The 18359-nt window shown below is 39.5% G+C and overlaps 1 protein-coding gene across 6 annotated transcripts in view; it reads left to right on the top strand.

Annotated features, from left to right (window-relative positions):
- Positions 1 to 18359, top strand: part of MAP4K3 (mitogen-activated protein kinase kinase kinase kinase 3) — an 86085-nt gene that overhangs the window by 2434 nt on the left and 65292 nt on the right. For all 6 annotated transcript variants that reach the window (XR_007508199.1, XM_049817848.1, XM_049817847.1 and 3 more), the window contains exons 2-4: positions 8002 to 8059; positions 11211 to 11301; positions 16978 to 17042. Coding sequence is in view for 5 of the 6 variants with exons in the window: in XM_049817848.1 (XP_049673805.1) it covers positions 8002 to 8059; positions 11211 to 11301; positions 16978 to 17042 (214 nt within the window). In the remaining variant the exon portion in view is untranslated. The remainder of the gene's footprint in view (positions 1 to 8001; positions 8060 to 11210; positions 11302 to 16977; positions 17043 to 18359) is intronic.

The following is an 18359-nucleotide window of genomic DNA, read 5'->3' as shown; positions in this document are numbered from 1 at the left end:
ATAAAGCCTCTTTCATTTGCTTCAACCTGTTGTCTGTAGGTGAACTTTGTGGTTGATGAAATAATTGTGTGAAGCTGAGATTAGCCGTGTGATAGTGGTGCTCATCAGTGGGGGGATTTCAGCAGAGTGGATCCAAGCACTGGATCTACTTGGACAGCTTCAAACTATTCTTTGTAAATTGTGGATCCCCCCCCTTAGCAGGGACAGCCATGTAGGGAGGTGTTTCTGCTGCAGTAGGTAGGGATTACTGCCTTAATAAGATGACAGTCTTGTTATGTTGACATTCTTGCTAAATGCTGACCTTTCTTTAACCTGCTTTCCTGGCAAAGTGTTGAGGAGCTGAAAGCAGAGCAGACTGGCATCTACTTCCTTGCTCCATTTTAGTTGAACTGAGCTACAACAGGACGTGGATTAAATGTTTGATTTGCTTAAAAAATAAATTTTATATGTGTATATATATTTAAAAAAAGGCAGAGTCTCTACTCTGGACATCTTAGAATTTGAAGTAAGAGCCTTGGTGTGGACTGAACTATGGAGACTTGAAGGGAGCAAGGATATGGGTCAGATTGATACAATCCTGCTGCTATGAGTCCTCCTGTTTAGCTGGTACCCGGAAATGTGCTAGCGCACTGGAAGTATGGATTTTTGGCTTGAACCAATATTTTATAATTATCTGCCCTCCAACCCAAGTTCAGCTTTCAAAGAGGCTTTGGAGAAGACGATAACGAATTCATCGCAAGAAAGTTAATGGGTAACTTGTTCATTGCATTAGCTCTCTATCAAATATGCACAGTCAACAATAATGTGTCTCCTCTAACTAGCACCAGTGCAAGTTTGATTGTAGGAGATGAAGTGTTATCTGGATTACTGATGTATGTTCTTAATATATCCCAGGGCCATAAACACTGGACCTAACACCGTTTTCAGTGAGAGTCTGAAAGAGAGATGATGTTTGGGTTTTAACATTTTTTTTCAGTGAAGTTATGTTGCCACAATAGATAGCTAAAACATTAATATTGCAAAGTTCTTATGAGAAGTTTAAGTTGTACGGAGATGTCAAGACTGCTAAAGTTAATGGTGAAATCAAGTTACTACTTTGTCAAATGGTTGATGTATCTGTAACAAAACACAGACAGACAATCTGCTAATAGTGTTTTTTTTGGAATTTGAGTATTCTTGAGTGTTGCATATCACATTTTCATTTGGGTGGTTTTGTCTCAGTAAACTTATTCGTCAAGTAATTTATCATCATCTAAAGTCTAGTTTAGAGACTGATAGCAAAATTGCTTTTCTGATTACAGTTACATGTCAGAATTCACCTTCAGTTTCTGTCAAATATTCTTGTCCCAAATGACACCTGCTAGAAAGGGTGAAAAATAGTTATGCTGTTGTACAAGTCATTTCTGTCTTTTGTGTTTCTGTATTTCACTGTTGCAAAGAATTTAATTGCGTAGGGTGGTCAGCAAAGTGTAAAAGAAGAGTTACTTTTTTTGGTTGTGATAGAGGCACAGTCCTGTCCTGCTCAGTTTCAAGAAATATTGCTAGAGTTAAATGATGTGGTGCTTAATTTTTGTTTGCTCTGTGTTTACTCCATGTCTCATTTAGAAAGACTTTTCTGTCTCTTAGTACGAAATTGCCATTCTAATTGTCCCTGGTCCCAGGCCCTCTGTAATGTATGCCATTCTTTTGGGGGTTGGGTTAGAATTGCTGCACATGGTATTCTGACAGAGATCATGTTAATAATAATGCTATAATTTTCCTGTTTGCCCCCATCCTAATACCTTTGATTTTGGTAGTAACTGCACATAGATTTGAAGTATATTCTGAGGTGATTGTAGGTCCATTCCTTTTGTTCATACGATTAGTTCATATCACAGCATATCTTGGGGAAAAAAAATAATTGTTTTGGTTTAATAAAGGTTGAACTTCATTTGCCATCTGACAGGTCATTCACCATTTGAAGGTGGACCCTTCTGAAGATTTTCAGCATTGTACTTTTACTTTCCCCTTTACTGAAATTCAAATAGTTGTGATGATTAGTGAGAGTATTGTTCCTGCAAAGGTATCTGTTATACCATTTCTGCCTTATTTCAGTTCCTTGTCACTTATGGCTTCAGCCAGTTGACAAATGAAGACACAGAACTTGGTAGGGTGCGCTGTGCTTGAGGTCTCATTTTAAAAAAAGAAAAAGCCTGATTTTCTGAGCCCCAGCCCTTTGGCATGGGAGTTGGCTTTGGTGTGGGGGAAGTCATGTAGCTACCAGCTTAACTGCTTCACGCTAAAACACTTGGATTCTGTGGCTATCTCTGGGGAATACTTACAGCTTTCTGCTCTCCACTGTGTTTTGTAATCTCTGTTTTCTGGTAGGGCTCATGTGTGTTGCTGGAAGATAATGTGTCCAGAACAGATGAACTTGAATTTTGGTGAACTCCCATTTTGCAGAGTCCTACACAACAAATCTCCACACGCATGCCCTTTCTCCTCTTTCCTGGTGTGATCCAGTAAGGCATCAATTCCTCTACAGCTTTGCTGCTTCTGAAATATTGAGACTGTGCCTTTTAGTTGTGTGCTTTTTTGATAGGCATGTTAGTCTTCCTTTCTTCTTGATTGGCGTTACAGCTGTTGAAGCTCCTTTTGACTTTGCTAGGAATAAATGTCTGTTTCAAAGGCTCTATTTCAGCTTTAATTGTCTTTTGAAGTTTGTTAGGCAGACAGAGAGCAGGCAGAGAGGGGTGGGTGTTTTGCCATCCCTTTTTTAGTGTCCTAAGTAAGTACTACAGGGCTTAGTTTCTGTAACTGTAGTTTCCTTAACCAAGAATCCATGCCTTGCGTAGGGATTTTTGTTTGCCTTACTTTCAGATCTTTTTGTTTAACATCACCTTTATCAAAGCATTGCTTCCTAAAATTGTAGCTGTTGTGTTTTGGTATCATGCCTCCTACCAGAATGTGGAACCTAATTATTTTTGGCATAATTCTTAGTAGTTCAATTCCTGTTAATTACATCTGTGACTTTGTAGGATGGGCTGAACTGATGTAACAGCTCACTGTTGCCCAAGAGGGGCAATTCCCTACCCTGCTCCTGGCTGTCTTGCCACTTCGCGTTAGCTCCCATGCTCAGTGAGATGCCTGGGCCAGTGTGGTTAGCTAACCTGACAGAAAACTCGCCCAAAAAAGGGAGGCAGGTGGGTTTCTGCTGACTTGGAGAGTTGAATCAGCTCCTGGGGGAGTCGTGTGGGTTTGAGAGAGGCTGAAGAGAAGGGCCGTAGTGCTGGAAACAAGGGGGTTGGGAAGCTGTTCAGGTGCATTTTCCTGAAAGCAGAGCTAATCCTGGTTAGGAAGCCTGTCTATGCCCTGGGACCAGTTATCCCGTGAAGTAGCAACTTGTTTAGAAATCACTCATCTACATTTTGTTCAACGATTCACGTAGGAAGCAGTCAAAAACAGAAGCACCTGTTGTTACTGTTGTAGACTTCGCTTTTTGGCCTGGTTTTTGTTGCAGCATTATATGCTTTATATTACCAGTTACCATTTGAAGGACAAATATAAACTTGGCAAGAGATTTACGTCCTTGGATCTTATGTCTATCCTGGTTCAGCTGCACAGAATTCTCCTTATGATTCTACTGTTGTGGCATATATTAGGGGCAGTGCTAAATACTAGCCTTCCTCCTCCTTTTCTTCTTTCCCCTCCTTTTCTTTACAGACACACACCATACATGTCTTTTGCTTGGCTGATGTTTCCCAAATAGAGCCCATCCAAGTACAGCCCTGCTGCATTGCTCTTTCCTTCTCTATTTCAGAATAATAAGGTCTTTCCAGTTCTGAGTCACTTTGGTTAAGGAATTTTTGTATAACGCAATAACAACAAAACCTGGATTTTTCTAGCTTTTACTTCTAGTGGGTGGCAGTTTTTTATATAACGTTTTGATCTGATATTCTGCTGTTGTCAGAGGCACTAGTAATTATTTCCTGTTTAATTAGGTAGTGCTTCTCCAGCTTGACTTAGTGGTTGGTGGATTATTTTTTTTTTAACTCCTCCCCAGATATGGCAATCTAGATCTCTGGAAGAGTATTGTTGTTTTAGCTGCTGGTAGAGTGAGGATCCTTATATGGTTTTCCAGAACAGACATTGTATAAATGCTGTGTACATTTAGTAAAGTGACTGCGTGTAGATGCAGGCATTGTAGGCTGATCTTTGCTTCTGGAAGACCTGTGTAATGCATTCCCATTGACTTAGTGCAATCTGCATTTGAAGGAATTAGTTGCAGGCTCCTGATCGTGGAAGCAGGGATGGGAGAAAGAACTCTTAGCTATTGCTGTTAACCTCATCACAAAAGCTGGGAGTTCCAGCACTTGAGATGCAAGTGGAAACAAAAAAATGAAAGTGTGGTTTTTTTACATAAGCCTCTGAAATTTTCGGTTGCATTTGCCGACTCAAAAATACTCATTTGAAATTGTTCTGCAGCCAGCTATTCTTTATTGATGCTCCACTCTAAAAACCCATAAGTAATTGGCAACTTTGGTGTGATTATGCTAAATGAAATCATAAGGCAGTATCCTCAACATACTGAGCTATTATATGGTATGCATGCAAGCACCCTCAAATTAAGAGTCAGAGCCAGCTCCAACACTTGTTGAAAAGCGTATGGTACTTCAGTCTTTCTCAGTCTCTCATTCATGTGAGCTTAGGCAAGGAATTGTTTCTAACTGATGATTTCAAAGATGTTTGAGATCTTGTAAAACCTGTCGGAGTACCTAATCTTCATCCCTTGCAAGGAACTCTCATGTCACTACAATCAGAATAATCTCTCTTTTATATACTCAGATTAACAAAGGCAATTCATATTCTTACACCACCTTCGATGCTAATAACCCAAATGGAATAGGATGCAAAGTGATAACTTATTCAGATTATCAACTTCAAGTAGTGTTCTTTAGTAACAATTTATGCCCGTAAGCAGTTGGTAGCCTGCTGTTCCTGAAGACATTGGTGACCTGCATTAAATCAGGTTTTGTTCCTCCTTTCCTGCTTTCATGAGCCCAGGCAGATACTTGTCCAGAGAATGACTAGCTGGCCGAAGAGTCCTACCACTGCTGGTGTTGAAGAAAGGAAGCAGTGCCTAAGCTGAAGGTGAAAAGACACAATGTTCTTTCCTGCCCACCATTTTGAACAGTTCTTTTGAGAACGTGACAGTGAAGAAGAAATCCCTTTGTGATGGCAGGGGGCTGAATCAGCCATGAGATGTGGAGAGCGCAGGTTTGGCAAGGTTGCCTGCTGCTTGGACTTTGTTCCTTTGGCTGGGTTTTTGCATGTCCTGCTCCAGATGTATCTATAGATCTGTCTGTCTACTATTGATATTTTTTGGCATCACCATCACATAAGACTTTGTGATGAGTATCCTCATATGTTTTGATCAGATTTGTTCCAAAATTGTCACTAGCCCCTACCTGCCTTCTATCTTGCTTTAGTAGCCATAGCACTGTGCAGAGTGTAGTGACCTATGGAGCCATAGTCAGAGAAACAAATTCCTGACAGCTGGACACAGTATTGTTAAAAATAAAGAAAAGAAAACCAAATGTTATTTGTTAGACTAGCAGTGTTCCTGAAGCCTGTGAAATTTTTCCAGCTTGGCTTGCACATCCTGGCAGCAGGCAGGATGCATAACTTCAGGATGTCCTCAATTGTGTCCACTACAGTTGTATCTCATTGATTACCTTAGTAGCCCAAGTTGCGCCAAAACGGGTCTTTAAGTATAAACAAGACTCCCTGATAGTCTCAGGTCTTTGTTAAAGCTTCAGTAATTTTTCTTGTTAATCTTGGAAGTTAAAAAATGCTGGCCTTTGATTCATTAACATCTTGCCTCTGTGTTTGTTTCTCGCTATGAAAAGAATGTGTTGGAAAAAGAAATAAAGAATAAAAATCCTAGCTCATGCTTCAGTGGTGCCACTTTCTCATGTGTTGCTTTCATTCTCTGGTACAGATAAAGGGAACTCCTATTTTTGCTATTAATGTTTTTAGTGTCTTTTTTCTACCATACAGTGATGAGTGGAGACACTGCTGCCATTGGTGGGGTGAGCAAATAATGACTTAAAGGGAAGGCTGCCAGAGAAATTTTTTCTTTTGACTGTTTTTCTCACAATCTATCAAGTTTTGACTACTCCTTGACTTTTATAGGATTTCCACTGGTTTCAGGATCTATTAATAACCATTGGCCTGTAAATTATTTGCAAATGCCGGTATTCCCTCCCAGCGTTGCAGAAGAGCATTGCCACACCAAGGAATAGTGAGAGGTTTGAGATCGGCTGTACTAGGAATGACCTGGGTAGATCTCTAAACACAGAAATATATACTGCATTCATTTCCAGACTATTGCTGACTATTTTTTTTATACTCTTAGGGTTTTTTTCCTTCCACTTGTGGTTCCACAACCAGCTCTTAAGTTGCCATGTTAAGAATCAATACCTTACAGTATTTGGTGAGTCTCATGGTCAGTCAATAAAGGTTGTGAGGCCTTGAGCTTCTAAAGTGACTTAAATGAGACCATTAGCCACTGTAAAGGTGGGCACCTATCTGCGTCATTGAATTCTGTGATTCTGGCCTTTTTTAATTTGAAAATGGATGGGGTGAAAAAGCAAAAGCAGGACTGGTCTTGCCTTCTGTGCCCTGTGTAGGGGGTAGAGTGGGCATGGCAGTTGGTGCAATGGTGGTCCAGCACAGTGCAGCTCTGGGTACCAAGACTCCCCTGGGGAGAGGAGAAGCTGTAGCTGAGCATCCTTCAGGAGCTACTGCTTTGACGCTGGGGAGCAGCTTTGCTGCCCTCTCCCCATCCATAGCTGGGTGCGGGGCCACTGAAGTATCCTGAAAGCACTGGGCAAGTGGCTCCTCAGTTTTCAGTTAGTAGTCAAATGCAACAGTTCTAGAAGAGAAGTCATTATTACCATAATTTGTGTTACTTAATGGCTTTTTAAAAATTTAGCTTCCTTGGTTGCTCTGTAGAGTGTAGACTTTGCATGACAGAGCCCTGTACAAAATGCAGTTAAGTTGCTGAGTAGTTGCTGCTGAAGTTGGCCACAGAGATGCTGTTTATATGAGGGGAATGCTCTCAAACTCTTTTGTTTACTGGCTTGTGTTTTTTCGCACCCTTGCAGCAAGGGGAGGATGCTGTCAGTGGCAGAGAGTAAGGACCAAGGGGCACATAGTGAAATGAGCAGGAAGCTTTGCATCGCTCTTGTGGGAGTCTTGGAAGCAGTCGCATACACTGCAGGGTACAGCCCTCTACGCTTCCTGGGCCCTGCTTGTCTGCTGTGAGATCTGTGTATGTTGTTAACTGCGTTGCAGTCTATATCTCAGTGGTCGGTTTGTGTATGGATTTTAATATGGAAGTACAGCATGGTCAAGGACTTGCATAATTTAGGACTGTTGTGTGGCAGTGTAGAGTTTCCTGAACATACTTAAAGCTTCACAGTACAAATTAGCTGCCTAGTGGGATATTTTTTTGAGATAGCTTGCTTTATTGCTAGAAAATAAATCCAGGATGAGAAGTTTTGTTGGAAGAGTTCTTCCTACAAACGCGTACTAGAGAAGAGCATGCGAGTTTGGTTCACTGTCAGTAAGCACAGATGTGGATTATTTTAAATAAGTAGTTTGAGTGTTTTGGATATAACGGAACTCGATAATGATGCTTATCTAATGAAACTATATGCTCTAAGCCCAATAAAAAATAAATGAATGGTGTATTTGGAAAAAAAAAAATTGTAACCTTGCACGAAACACAAATTAAAACATCTTGTATATTTATTGGCTCCTCCTGAGGCTGTTTTTGCTTAAACACCTCCCCCAAGCCCCAACAAGTAGTTTCACTGTTTTAGAACCTTGTGTATCTCGGTTGTTCTTTTACTCCATGTTGTCAGAGAACGTCAAGTTGAGAATGCAAGAGCTAGTTGCTGTGTTCTGCTCTAAATATTCTTGCTCTAAATATTCTTCTTTTTTTGTTGTTCGTAGGCTCGAAATGTCAACACTGGTGAGCTAGCAGCAATTAAAGTAATAAAACTAGAACCAGGTAAGTGTTTCTTAACTGGAATAGGCTACAGAAACTAAATATTTTCATGCTGAAGATACAATTATGCAAAAATCAATTGAGTCCACTCATTGAAAGAAGGGATAATTGTTGCCGTTTAGTGTAGGACAAAATACACTGTTCTAGGAAATAACAAGCATGACAAGCATGATGGGACAGGAAAAAAAAACATAACTGGAGAACAGTTAAAGGGAAGCTGACTGAAATTTCAGTGAGAGTTGTGGGTTTTGTCCTAAGTACTATGTTTTCAACCCATGTGATAAAACCCCCTGTATAGTACAAAAGGAATGAGGAAGACAGCAAGGCAGAGAACTCCTCACCTGGAAAAAGCATCGAGGGAGAAAGACAAAGAAGGAAGGGTGAAAGAGGTGAATGCTAGTATCTACAAATTGAGTGCATTTCCTGAAATTTTCTTGGAGACTTTGATTAGGACTTCATTGTATGCTAGATTTATGCTTGAACTGTAGTTATGTTCTGATTTTACAAAGTACATATGCCTTACAGATCGGTTATCAGCCTGCAAATGCTCTTTTATTAATATGGTTAGACTTGTTGAACAAGAGTATGGTAATCTGGGAAGTAAAATGTCCACACTTTTTTATTAACTTGTAACAGTTGGTGTTCCATTTCAAGGTTTAATGTTGTGGGGGTGGTGTGTGATATTTTAACCACTGCCTGGTTTGATCCTTAAGGTCTATGCGGGTAAGAAGGGAAGGAAGTTATTAGCTTCTTTCCTTTTTTCCTCTTACAATTTTGGAAGCGATTAGAAATGCTGTGTTTATATAATGCATGCACATTTAAAAATTTAGGACAATATGTTAACTATGTAGTTCCAAAAGTGTGTGTTCATCACACTTCTTTTATTCACACTGAAAGTTGTGGTCTCAGATTACGTTGTCTAGTTCTGCTGCTTTGGCTTTTTATGACAGTTCCCATTGCTGGAGTACTTGGCTGTGCGTGATGTGGGTTACCAGTCCAGCTAAGCCAAGCAGCTGTGCTGTGTCTCCCTCTGGAACGGCAAAGATAAAACAGGGAAGGAGACTTGTGTAGTGTGGAAAGAACCATAGGACTCAGAAGACTCAGATGATGTCAACCTTTAAAATAACACAACTTCTTACTTAGCTGACTACCACTTTCAAAAGTATGAAGTGACTTGGTTGAAAAATGTGTTGTATGGGTTGTGCTGAGTAGCACTTGGAGAATCATGCTGTGTGTGTGATCTGAGATGGGAAGCACTGCAGCTGGGGTAACTTGCCTTCATGCTGTGCTGATGGGGATAACAACTGGCATCTTGCAGTTAAATCAGATATTTTTGGCAGCCTTTAAATACCTGAGTGGTGTACAGAGAATGCGCTTTAGCTACCCTGTGTTTGCTCAGCAAGCTCAGTTTTCTCTCTGTAGTTGTCAATTCCAGTTGCTGTAGAGGCTTGATGCAGCTTCAGACAGGCGGTGTCCGTGTTCCATAACCATGGCATTGGCTTTCTTTGCAAGTTTTGCAGATTTGGTGACAGTGTGAAGAATAATGGTTAATGTTTAGGCACTTACTCTAAAGCTCATGCTACTTAAATATTTTGGATGCAATGAAAACACTGGTCAAATACTGGAGGAATTGTGTCCTTTCATGGAGATACCTGTCCATATATGAAAATAGTTTCTTGTTTGCGTTTCAGGGTTTGTATGTTTAAAGGTCTAGCCAGGTTATAGCAAGCCATCAGCAATACACCATGGATAGTAGACAGTCTGTTGTGATGTTAACTTGCAGCTTGTGGTTTGAAATTTGCTATCAGTTAAATAAAATATTGGTTTTCTGGTTAAAAAGAACCAAATGGATAGGTCACCAGTGTGTTGATGTATTGGGAGAAACTTAAAACATTTTCTTCGGTAACAGCTTGGCCAGTTCTGGTGGAATTTGTTGTTACATTTGAAATTTATTAACAGCCATATTTGAGAAGTGATTTTGAGTTGCAGCAATTGATAAATATGAGCTTAGTGTCTATATTCAACTTTTTAGACAATAGCTTTGGCTTCTGGCTTAAAAGCTCTTTTGGGTTATGCTGAAGTGTGCTACAGTAGTACACTAAAAGGAGAATTTTGACATACTTTGAATTTTCCTGTTTTTTGAACTTGCTTAAAGAGTCTCTTAAGTTAGTCATGAAGTTAAATGGTTGGTTTAGGCCTTCAGGGCTTGTTTCACCTATGAAGTCCTTGAGGTTAGTAAGAATGAGTTGGTTTTTATGAACTGTGTATAGTAACTAAACGAACTTCAGAAGAACTTTAGAAATAATATACCAGACTAGCTATAATTTGCCCTTATGACTTATGAAATTTCAGAGGACCCCCAGTATAAGATACTGAACGGCAAAAGAGCGTTTGACATGTATTTCTTAATAAAAAATTAAAAAGGCTGTCAAATATCTTTTACTGGCATTCTCTTACATTTGGTATCTTTCTTGCATTCCATCTTTAACTTACCCACAAATCCCCTGCACAACAGCCCCAAAACAGAAATGTTGGGTTTTCAGTTGCATACATGATTTTCTCAGTGTACACATCTGCTGAGAATGTTTTGTAGAAAGACAGGGACAACCGAGGTACCAAATGGTAAGACTCGGATAAATGCCACATCTATGTTAGTGTTTTCTGTGGACATACGTTAGGCACAGTCCATAAATTTATATGCTTACTGAGTTTACTGAAAAGTTGCAGCAGTGGTGTACTATTGAATGTTTTTTCTCAGGAAGATGATCTAATGGGTGTTGGTTATGTGGCCAAAAATAGCAAAGTTTTGTTGTGTTTTTAAGAACCTGGGCTATTGGCAGGACATATGCAGATGGACACAGCAGGGTCTCCAGAAAGATAAAGACTTTAGAAAGAGCTATGACCAATATCATAAGAGCTGTCAGATAGCAGATGTGAGGTCCATCTGGCCCACAATGAAACTTCTTAAGAATATAGTTACTTATTGCTAAGCCCTTGCTAATAAATATTTACATCTGCTTTATATGTCTGTGAAACTGGCACATAATTAGTTTTAATTACTCAAAATTTTTATTTTATGAACATGTACTTCAAGTCTAGTTGAGATGTGAGTATGAGCCAGGCCAATGAAAATATTCATTTTTATGCTTTTCAGGAGAAGATTTTGCTGTTGTGCAGCAGGAAATCATTATGATGAAAGACTGTAAACATCCAAACATTGTTGCTTATTTTGGCAGCTATCTCAGGTACAGTTTGTTTCTTTTGCTCACTTAAAAATGCCTCTCTATCTCCTTGTAAAGGACAGGTCTATAAGGTGACTTAGGCAAAACTTAAATTACCAAATACGTATTATGCACTTGTATGTTATTTTTTTCATTTACCTTAAAGTCTGTTCTGTTTACTACAGTGTCTCTCTATAAATAATGTTTTCTTAGCAAAAACTTTCAGTGACCATGTAGTCAAGTTTCCTTGGAAATGAGTTGTCACTTACAAGCTTTGAATTTAATATGTAAATGGAAAGTTAAGCAGAAGTATGACAAGTATGAAGAAAGAGTCTGTGTATATAGTATCTTTAAAATCTGTTTCAGTAAAATGTCTCTTAAATTTGCAAAACTTTGGGAAGTATAAATATTGCATAATACAGATAGAGTTCTCAGAAATGTACTGACTTAACTGGTGTTGGCATGTTAAATTGTCTGAGAACTCAAAATTGAATCTTATGGGGAAATGAGGAAAAGGTTTTTTTTTTTCCTTGCTTAACAGTAGTAGTGCTATGTTAAGTTTTAAGGACAATGTGGCCGTTAAAAAGCCCACTGGTGATTTGTATTTTAGATTTGTTTTGAAATCTAAAAATGGTTGATATTTTAGCCCTTTTATCTTTGCTTTTCTCTCTTGAGCTTCAGAGTTGTTTAGGACACTTAATGTAGCATATGTAAATATGTAAATTACTCTTTTGTGTAATTCCTTTTGCAAGGTATTATGCTTACTTGTTACAAGTACAGTGAACTTGTACTCCATACAAAGTCTCAGTTCTGAGAAAATTGATGGCTAATTTCTAATAACATTTGCTATTATAATTCCTTTTAATACATCCTGACAAGTGCTTTATGCTAGATATAGCAATTGCTTGATATTCAAGGACTAGACCTTTTAATGCTGGATTTTTGTGAACCCAACATCATAATTTTAGGCATATCAAGCCATGTAATAAAGCTTTTAAAAGGCTCTGAAAAGTCATGATGCTCTTTACAGCAGAGGCTTCTTGTTCCTTTCAGGTATTCAAGTATGTTCTGTCTGCCTGGGGACAATATAGGTGGGACATGGTAGCTCTGTGTGTTGTGAAGTTTGCTAGACCCTATTCATAGTGGGAAGATGCGAAGTTGAGTTACTCATACATGTACTAGACATCAGCAACTCCAGCTGAAATTTTCCATAATGGCTATCTGCTGCAGCCAAAAGCTTTTCAGCAATATAGACCAAGTGCTTTTGGATTGGGGGTGGGAAGATATGGATGGTATTTTCACTTGAAAAAATCTTGGTACAATGAAAGGCTTTCAACAACAAATTACCATCTTTTGGAGAAAGAATATGTGACAGAATTTGGTTCTTGTATTTGGAGGGCTTATTTTCCTTTTAAAAATCCTTTCCAATTTGACCAAGTTATCTTCTGAAACACTGCATTTCTTTTACTTTCTTTCTAGATCAACTAGAGCTTAGGAAATCCCAGTTACTGTTTCTTTTCTAGCCAGCAGCATCTGGTTCCCTGCATGTTTGCAGTGCTACAGAAGAGCTACCATGTGCTCCCTGACTTGCTTGTACCTTGTTTTGTTCTGGGGTGAGCTGGGACAGGACATTGAAATAGCAAGTGTGGAGCGCTTTGTGGTGCTGATGCTGAATGTCTGTGTAGTTGGAGCAAACTGAAATTGGACAGGTTGAGTGTGCCAGAACTTGAAGGCGGTGTTGGGGAAGAGAGAAAGTCCTGGCAATAAATGCTAGAGGAGAAGGAGAGGTCTCATGCAGAAGCTCAGCTGACTAATGCTGTCCTGAGGAGTTTCTTCTCCCTGCCATTCAGTGTCCTGAATAGCCCTGGACCCTCAATGAAACCATGTTTTATCACTGGTGGTGTTCATTGCATCTTTCTCAGTATGAGTGTCTTGTTAGCTTTTGTCTGATGAGTGAAAGTATTGCATGCTGACAGATGTGATTCAAGTCAATGGAATCTGTGTTTTGAATTATGTTTGCTTTATAGTCATTTCAAAGGTCTGTAGTGGAAAAGCTGGTCATATTAGTACTTCACAGACATAGTTTAGTGTGGAGCATGAACGAAGTTTCCAAGAGCAAATGTATTTTCAGAATAAGATTAAGTGGAAATGCACTGTGCAAGTATGAGAACAAAGAGGAAAGCAAGCCATTGACTAGCCCATTAGATGGAACACCATCTGCATGCTACACTGCGTGAGGCTGGGAGTGTGTGATTGTGTACTGCTTGCATTGTCGTGTATACGTGTGCAGGAAAGGATCAAAGCCTGAAGATAAAATCAACGAGCCATGCTGTTCTGGCATCCCATATCTTGAAAGGTGCTTGTCTTGGCAGCCTGAATGCTTTTTTTAATGCTGAGCTGGTCTGTGAGCTGCATTATGCACAAGTTTGTGCGGGTGTGTATACAGATAGAGCATGTGTACATGTAGGGACTTGGTATTCCAAACTAGGATTGTCTGCACTTCAGTTTTGAATCTTTACAGTTAATTTGAAAGTTAACCTAAACTGTGCATTAATTCCATTCTTTGCAGTACTGGCAGGCTTTTTCTTGTGCGTGAACAGTCAATTCTTAATACTGCTACATACCTCAAAGTCATGTTAAAATTTTTTGAGAATTGTGGAGTTACTAGTCTGTTTGACAGCTGATTACAGATTGTCAGGTGGTAAAGTTGGCAAGGGATCTTGTGATCTCCTAAAGGCAGTATTTGGAAACTCTGTGTTATGGTGGCTAAGCTTCTTAAATAGATGTTGCATATACTGAAAGTTGTGTGGCTGGGACCACGTAGTGTCCCACCCTTCTATTGCACCTCCTTAGTCTTCCTGCCAACCTCAAAGCCTGCCTCTGTTTGGGAAGAGAGCACCTTTTTGTATGTTAAGATGTCCTCCACTGCACGTGATGACTTTATTTGTACCTGTCTGCAGTACTGGGAAGGAAGTTGTCGACGTTTTTCTTGATGTGTGACATTGTCTGGTGTGCTGTGCAAACCTGAAAGTCATTGTTATAAACCTTTTCAGAAGACAAATTTAGAAGAAAGAAGTGAGGAGTTGCAGAGGGGAGGGCTGGGGCTCTGCAGTGTTGTTGAAATTACCCCAAGCTGTTTTTCTAACATATGAACTTCTGACCAGAATGTGAAGGTTCCATTTGTGTTTGTTTCTGGAGGTGAGATTATTTGCATTGTAGAAGCACTGACAAATGTATCCCAGTTGTCTTCCAGCTGCTTCTTTTAACTAGTCATAGTGGGAACAGATTGCTTAGTATAACTAATAAAAAGCTGTTTCAGATGACTTTAAGATTTCATGTGAAAACAGACTGTAAGCAAATATTGTGGCATTCAACTTTCTTTAAAATTTTTTTATTGAAATGGTGCCTCTTCTCATGATGCTGTATTCAGGCTGGGAGTGCTTTTTCTTGTTTGTTTTTTTTTTTAAAACAGTTTTCCTCTCGTCTCAGGGTATCAAAATATACCTTTTGTAGACACAGAATGAAATTTTGGCAAATATATATTTTGGCACTTTTCTTGTGCTCTTGTTTGGTCTCCTCCCCTTTCTTTGGTGTAGTGTTTCTCTTTTGTCTGGCCAATCGAATGGCTATCTTTGAGGCCTCTCTTTGTCTGACCTTTTATTTTCCAAGTACTTTTAACTGCTAAGAACGGTAAGGAAAATACCATCATCCTATACTTGGCACTTATCAGCATACTGTTACCCGTGCTTTTCTTCTGTTTATGTATGGATTTTTCAGGCAGTCGAACTTCTGCCTTGCTGTTAGCCTCGGTATAAGTTACAGACACTAAATGGTACTGTTGATCCTGTTCTGTTTGCTGTGCTTGCCATATTCTCTGCAGACGTGGACAATTGTGTACACTGTTACTGTTGATTACGTGGATCTTCATCTGTGTCAAAGCACTCGGGCACAGTAATAAAAGGCTAGATAGTGAATTAGAAATGTGATCTCTTTTGGTCCTCTTATGTTTTTTTCCTTTTCTGTAGGGCTTTTCCACACTGGGAAGTTAATGCCCACTAAGTGAAGGTGTGAATTTACAGCACTTATCTACTTCATGTCTCTTACTTTGTGAGTGCTCTCTGCTGCTGTCCTAAGGCTGCTGGGGTTGTCCTGGCTTTTTCCCACTTCCACGCTGCTGCTGCTCTTGGCATCAAACAGGATGCAGCCACATGGGAAAGAGTGGCTTTCATGAGCCCAGTGCCCCCAAAAGTGTGAGTCCTGCATTATTGTGGGGAATAAACAAGGGACTTACAGATGTCTATCTCTTCAGTGCTTCTTTCTCACTCATGTTCCCCTGTTGTCATTGCTAATTCTGTTTTCTTTCACAGGCACTCACATTGCTTCTGTGTCTGATCAGTTCTTTCAGTGGAAAGCCTTCATATTATTTCAAGCAGTGCTTTAATTAACCCCTAGAAGTGTATGGAGTTAACAGCCAGGGACTTCTGTTGCTTAAAACCCCTGTAATGCCTGAACAATACCTTTCCCACCACGAGAGGAAGCAGGTGGGGTGTAGCTTTGAGGACCATGTGGACTATGGACATAAAAGGGGAGGAGATCCAAGAAAGACAGTTCTTCCTTGGAACAGCAGCTGTACTAGCTGTTACCTGCTGGTGAGAAGTACTTGCAGTTTGCAGCTCAGGGGATAAGCTCAGCATTTACAGCATTGCCTTGCAAAACACTTCCATGAATGTTGGCATTTCCCACAGGAGTGTCTCAGCTATTCTAACAGAGCCTTATGAATGCAAGAAACCCAAGACCAGGGGTCATGGGCAAGCTGCAGAACAATCGCCAGTCTTCCCTTTGGTTGTCCTGTGTCCCACTCTGCCCAAAGGTGGTTGTATATGATTTTTCTGTCCTGTGTGTTTTGATGGCCAGGAATGACTAGGCACGTCCCAGATTTTCTGCTCTCCAAAATGCCTTTCTGCGGCCACATGCAATACATCTGTCTTAGCAGTGAAAATTAATAAGTGAAAATAGAATTTAGTGTCTGTAATAGAAGATACCTTTGAATCCTTCAGCCCATTGTCTATTCTTAGAAAGCACCTTTTATGGAGGTATAGCAAGTCAAACTGAATTGATTCCCCTCGGTAAGAGGAACCTAAAGAACTTCGTTCTGACTGCTGCCACCAAAGATATGTATAGGTATTTTTGAGGGAAAAGACTTCATCTGAGAAGGCACTTACCCACACCATGGGCTCCACTCTGCCTTGCTTTGACTCAAGTGCTAGAGTTGCACTCTATTTGTTGTAAAAGAAATTGAGCTGAGAGATCTCCCTAGGGCTTTTTGTTTGGTTTTTGTGTGTGTGTGTGTTAATTCCTCTGCTCTGAAAAAAGTGGAGAAGTGAAAATGAGGATGAAATAAGAACCCACATTTGTTTTCTCTCTATTCTCAGTAAAAATTCAACAAATATCAGTGTGAACATTTCACTAATACTGTTTCTGTTGCTCCAATAAACCCTGGAATATTTGGGGTATTTCATTAGTTAGTATTTTGACAGTGAAGTATCACAAAGATTGAATCATATTCATTATTTGACTTGTACTTTTCATAATACGGAGCTTGTTGTGTTGTGCTTTATAATGTTTGGGTCCTCTGGCTCATCTTTTACAGATGCTGTTTTCAAATCTGACAGCTAATGAATGGTTTTGTTCACTTTTTAGACGAGACAAGCTATGGATTTGCATGGAGTTTTGTGGAGGTGGCTCTCTACAGGATATTTATCATGGTATGTCAGGACTGTATGTCAAGATTCCTTAAAATCTAAGTAAAGCTTATTTTCAAAAATGGAGATGATTACAGTGTTTTGGAATCAGAGAGGAGGAATCCTGAATTTCATATACGTAATAATCCACTGAAGGTCAATTTTAGCTTATGTATTTACATAATTGGTTGGGGTTGGGTTTGGGGTTTTTTAAACAAAATCAGCTATAGTGGGGATTTTTTTTGAGCAGCAGAAGTTATTTCCTTCCTTCAGTATCTCATATACCCATCACTGCTTCTCAAAGGCTGTAAAACTGGACAATATTGTATTGTAAAAATTAAAAAAAAAAATATTCTGATGTGATGTCTTACTTCATAGTCATTTTGGTTTTGAGCTTTTGAACTTTACTCTGGTATAATCTATACCACTGCCTACAGATACCTAGGTAAGTGGATTGATTAGCGTGCATGCTCTTGTCCTTTGTAAACAGCGATCTTTTCTATGTTTCTGTAGCAGTAGTGCCATGAGAGGTGTGTTTTGTGGGTATTTTTAAATGCTGGATGCATGGCATGTGAAAAGCAAAGGTGGCCTATATATTTGCTTTAGGCTTAGGTGCAATGAGTGATCAAAGAAACAAGGGGCGTGTGTGAATCTATTGCATTGAGAGGATCAGTCAACTGCTTGCTGGTTTTCAAGAGATAAAATCAGTTTTGAGGGATTTTACTGCCCTGGAATTAAGACTTGCTTAGGAAGGGAGTATGCTACAAGTGAGTAACGGCTCTGTGGTTCTCAGGTGATGTTTTTCAGACAGGAAATCCGTCCATATTCTAAATTGTGAAGATTGTACATGTTGGGATCTTCACATCCTTCTCTTGTGCGTAAACAGCTTGTATACCTTTTAATGTTTAACTTGGGTGCAATTAAAACAAGGCACCAATTCACAAGTTCACACCATGCTCATGACATAGTCATTGAGTATGGCCTTGTTGATCCTTTACATCTTTGCTAGTTTTGATAAAAGCATTGTGTCTAATAGGTTTTGTTATGTGGAACACCTGTAGAGTAGGAAATGAGCTCATGCCACATAAATGCCTGAACAGATGTCGTACAGGAGTGGTTTCCTGTTGCAGCTGATTTTTGGCTTCTCTGCTGGTAGTTAGAGTGGAAGGTTCTTTTCTGATTTTAATTACATTCCAAAGAGACTTATTCCAATTGAACTATAGGCATCTGTAATTTTAAGTTAAATTAATCAGAATTAAATTTCTCAAAATAAACATACGTGCCTAGAACTACATACTCTGGCTGCTAATATATTTTGTTTTATGTGGGTTTGGAGCTTTT

This window comes from Accipiter gentilis, chromosome 15 (genome assembly GCF_929443795.1).
Source record: "Accipiter gentilis chromosome 15, bAccGen1.1, whole genome shotgun sequence".
Taxonomy (NCBI): Eukaryota; Metazoa; Chordata; class Aves; order Accipitriformes; family Accipitridae; genus Astur; species Astur gentilis.
The sequence above is the reverse complement of the archived record's forward strand: the minus strand, read 5'-3'. Positions and strand labels throughout refer to the sequence as shown.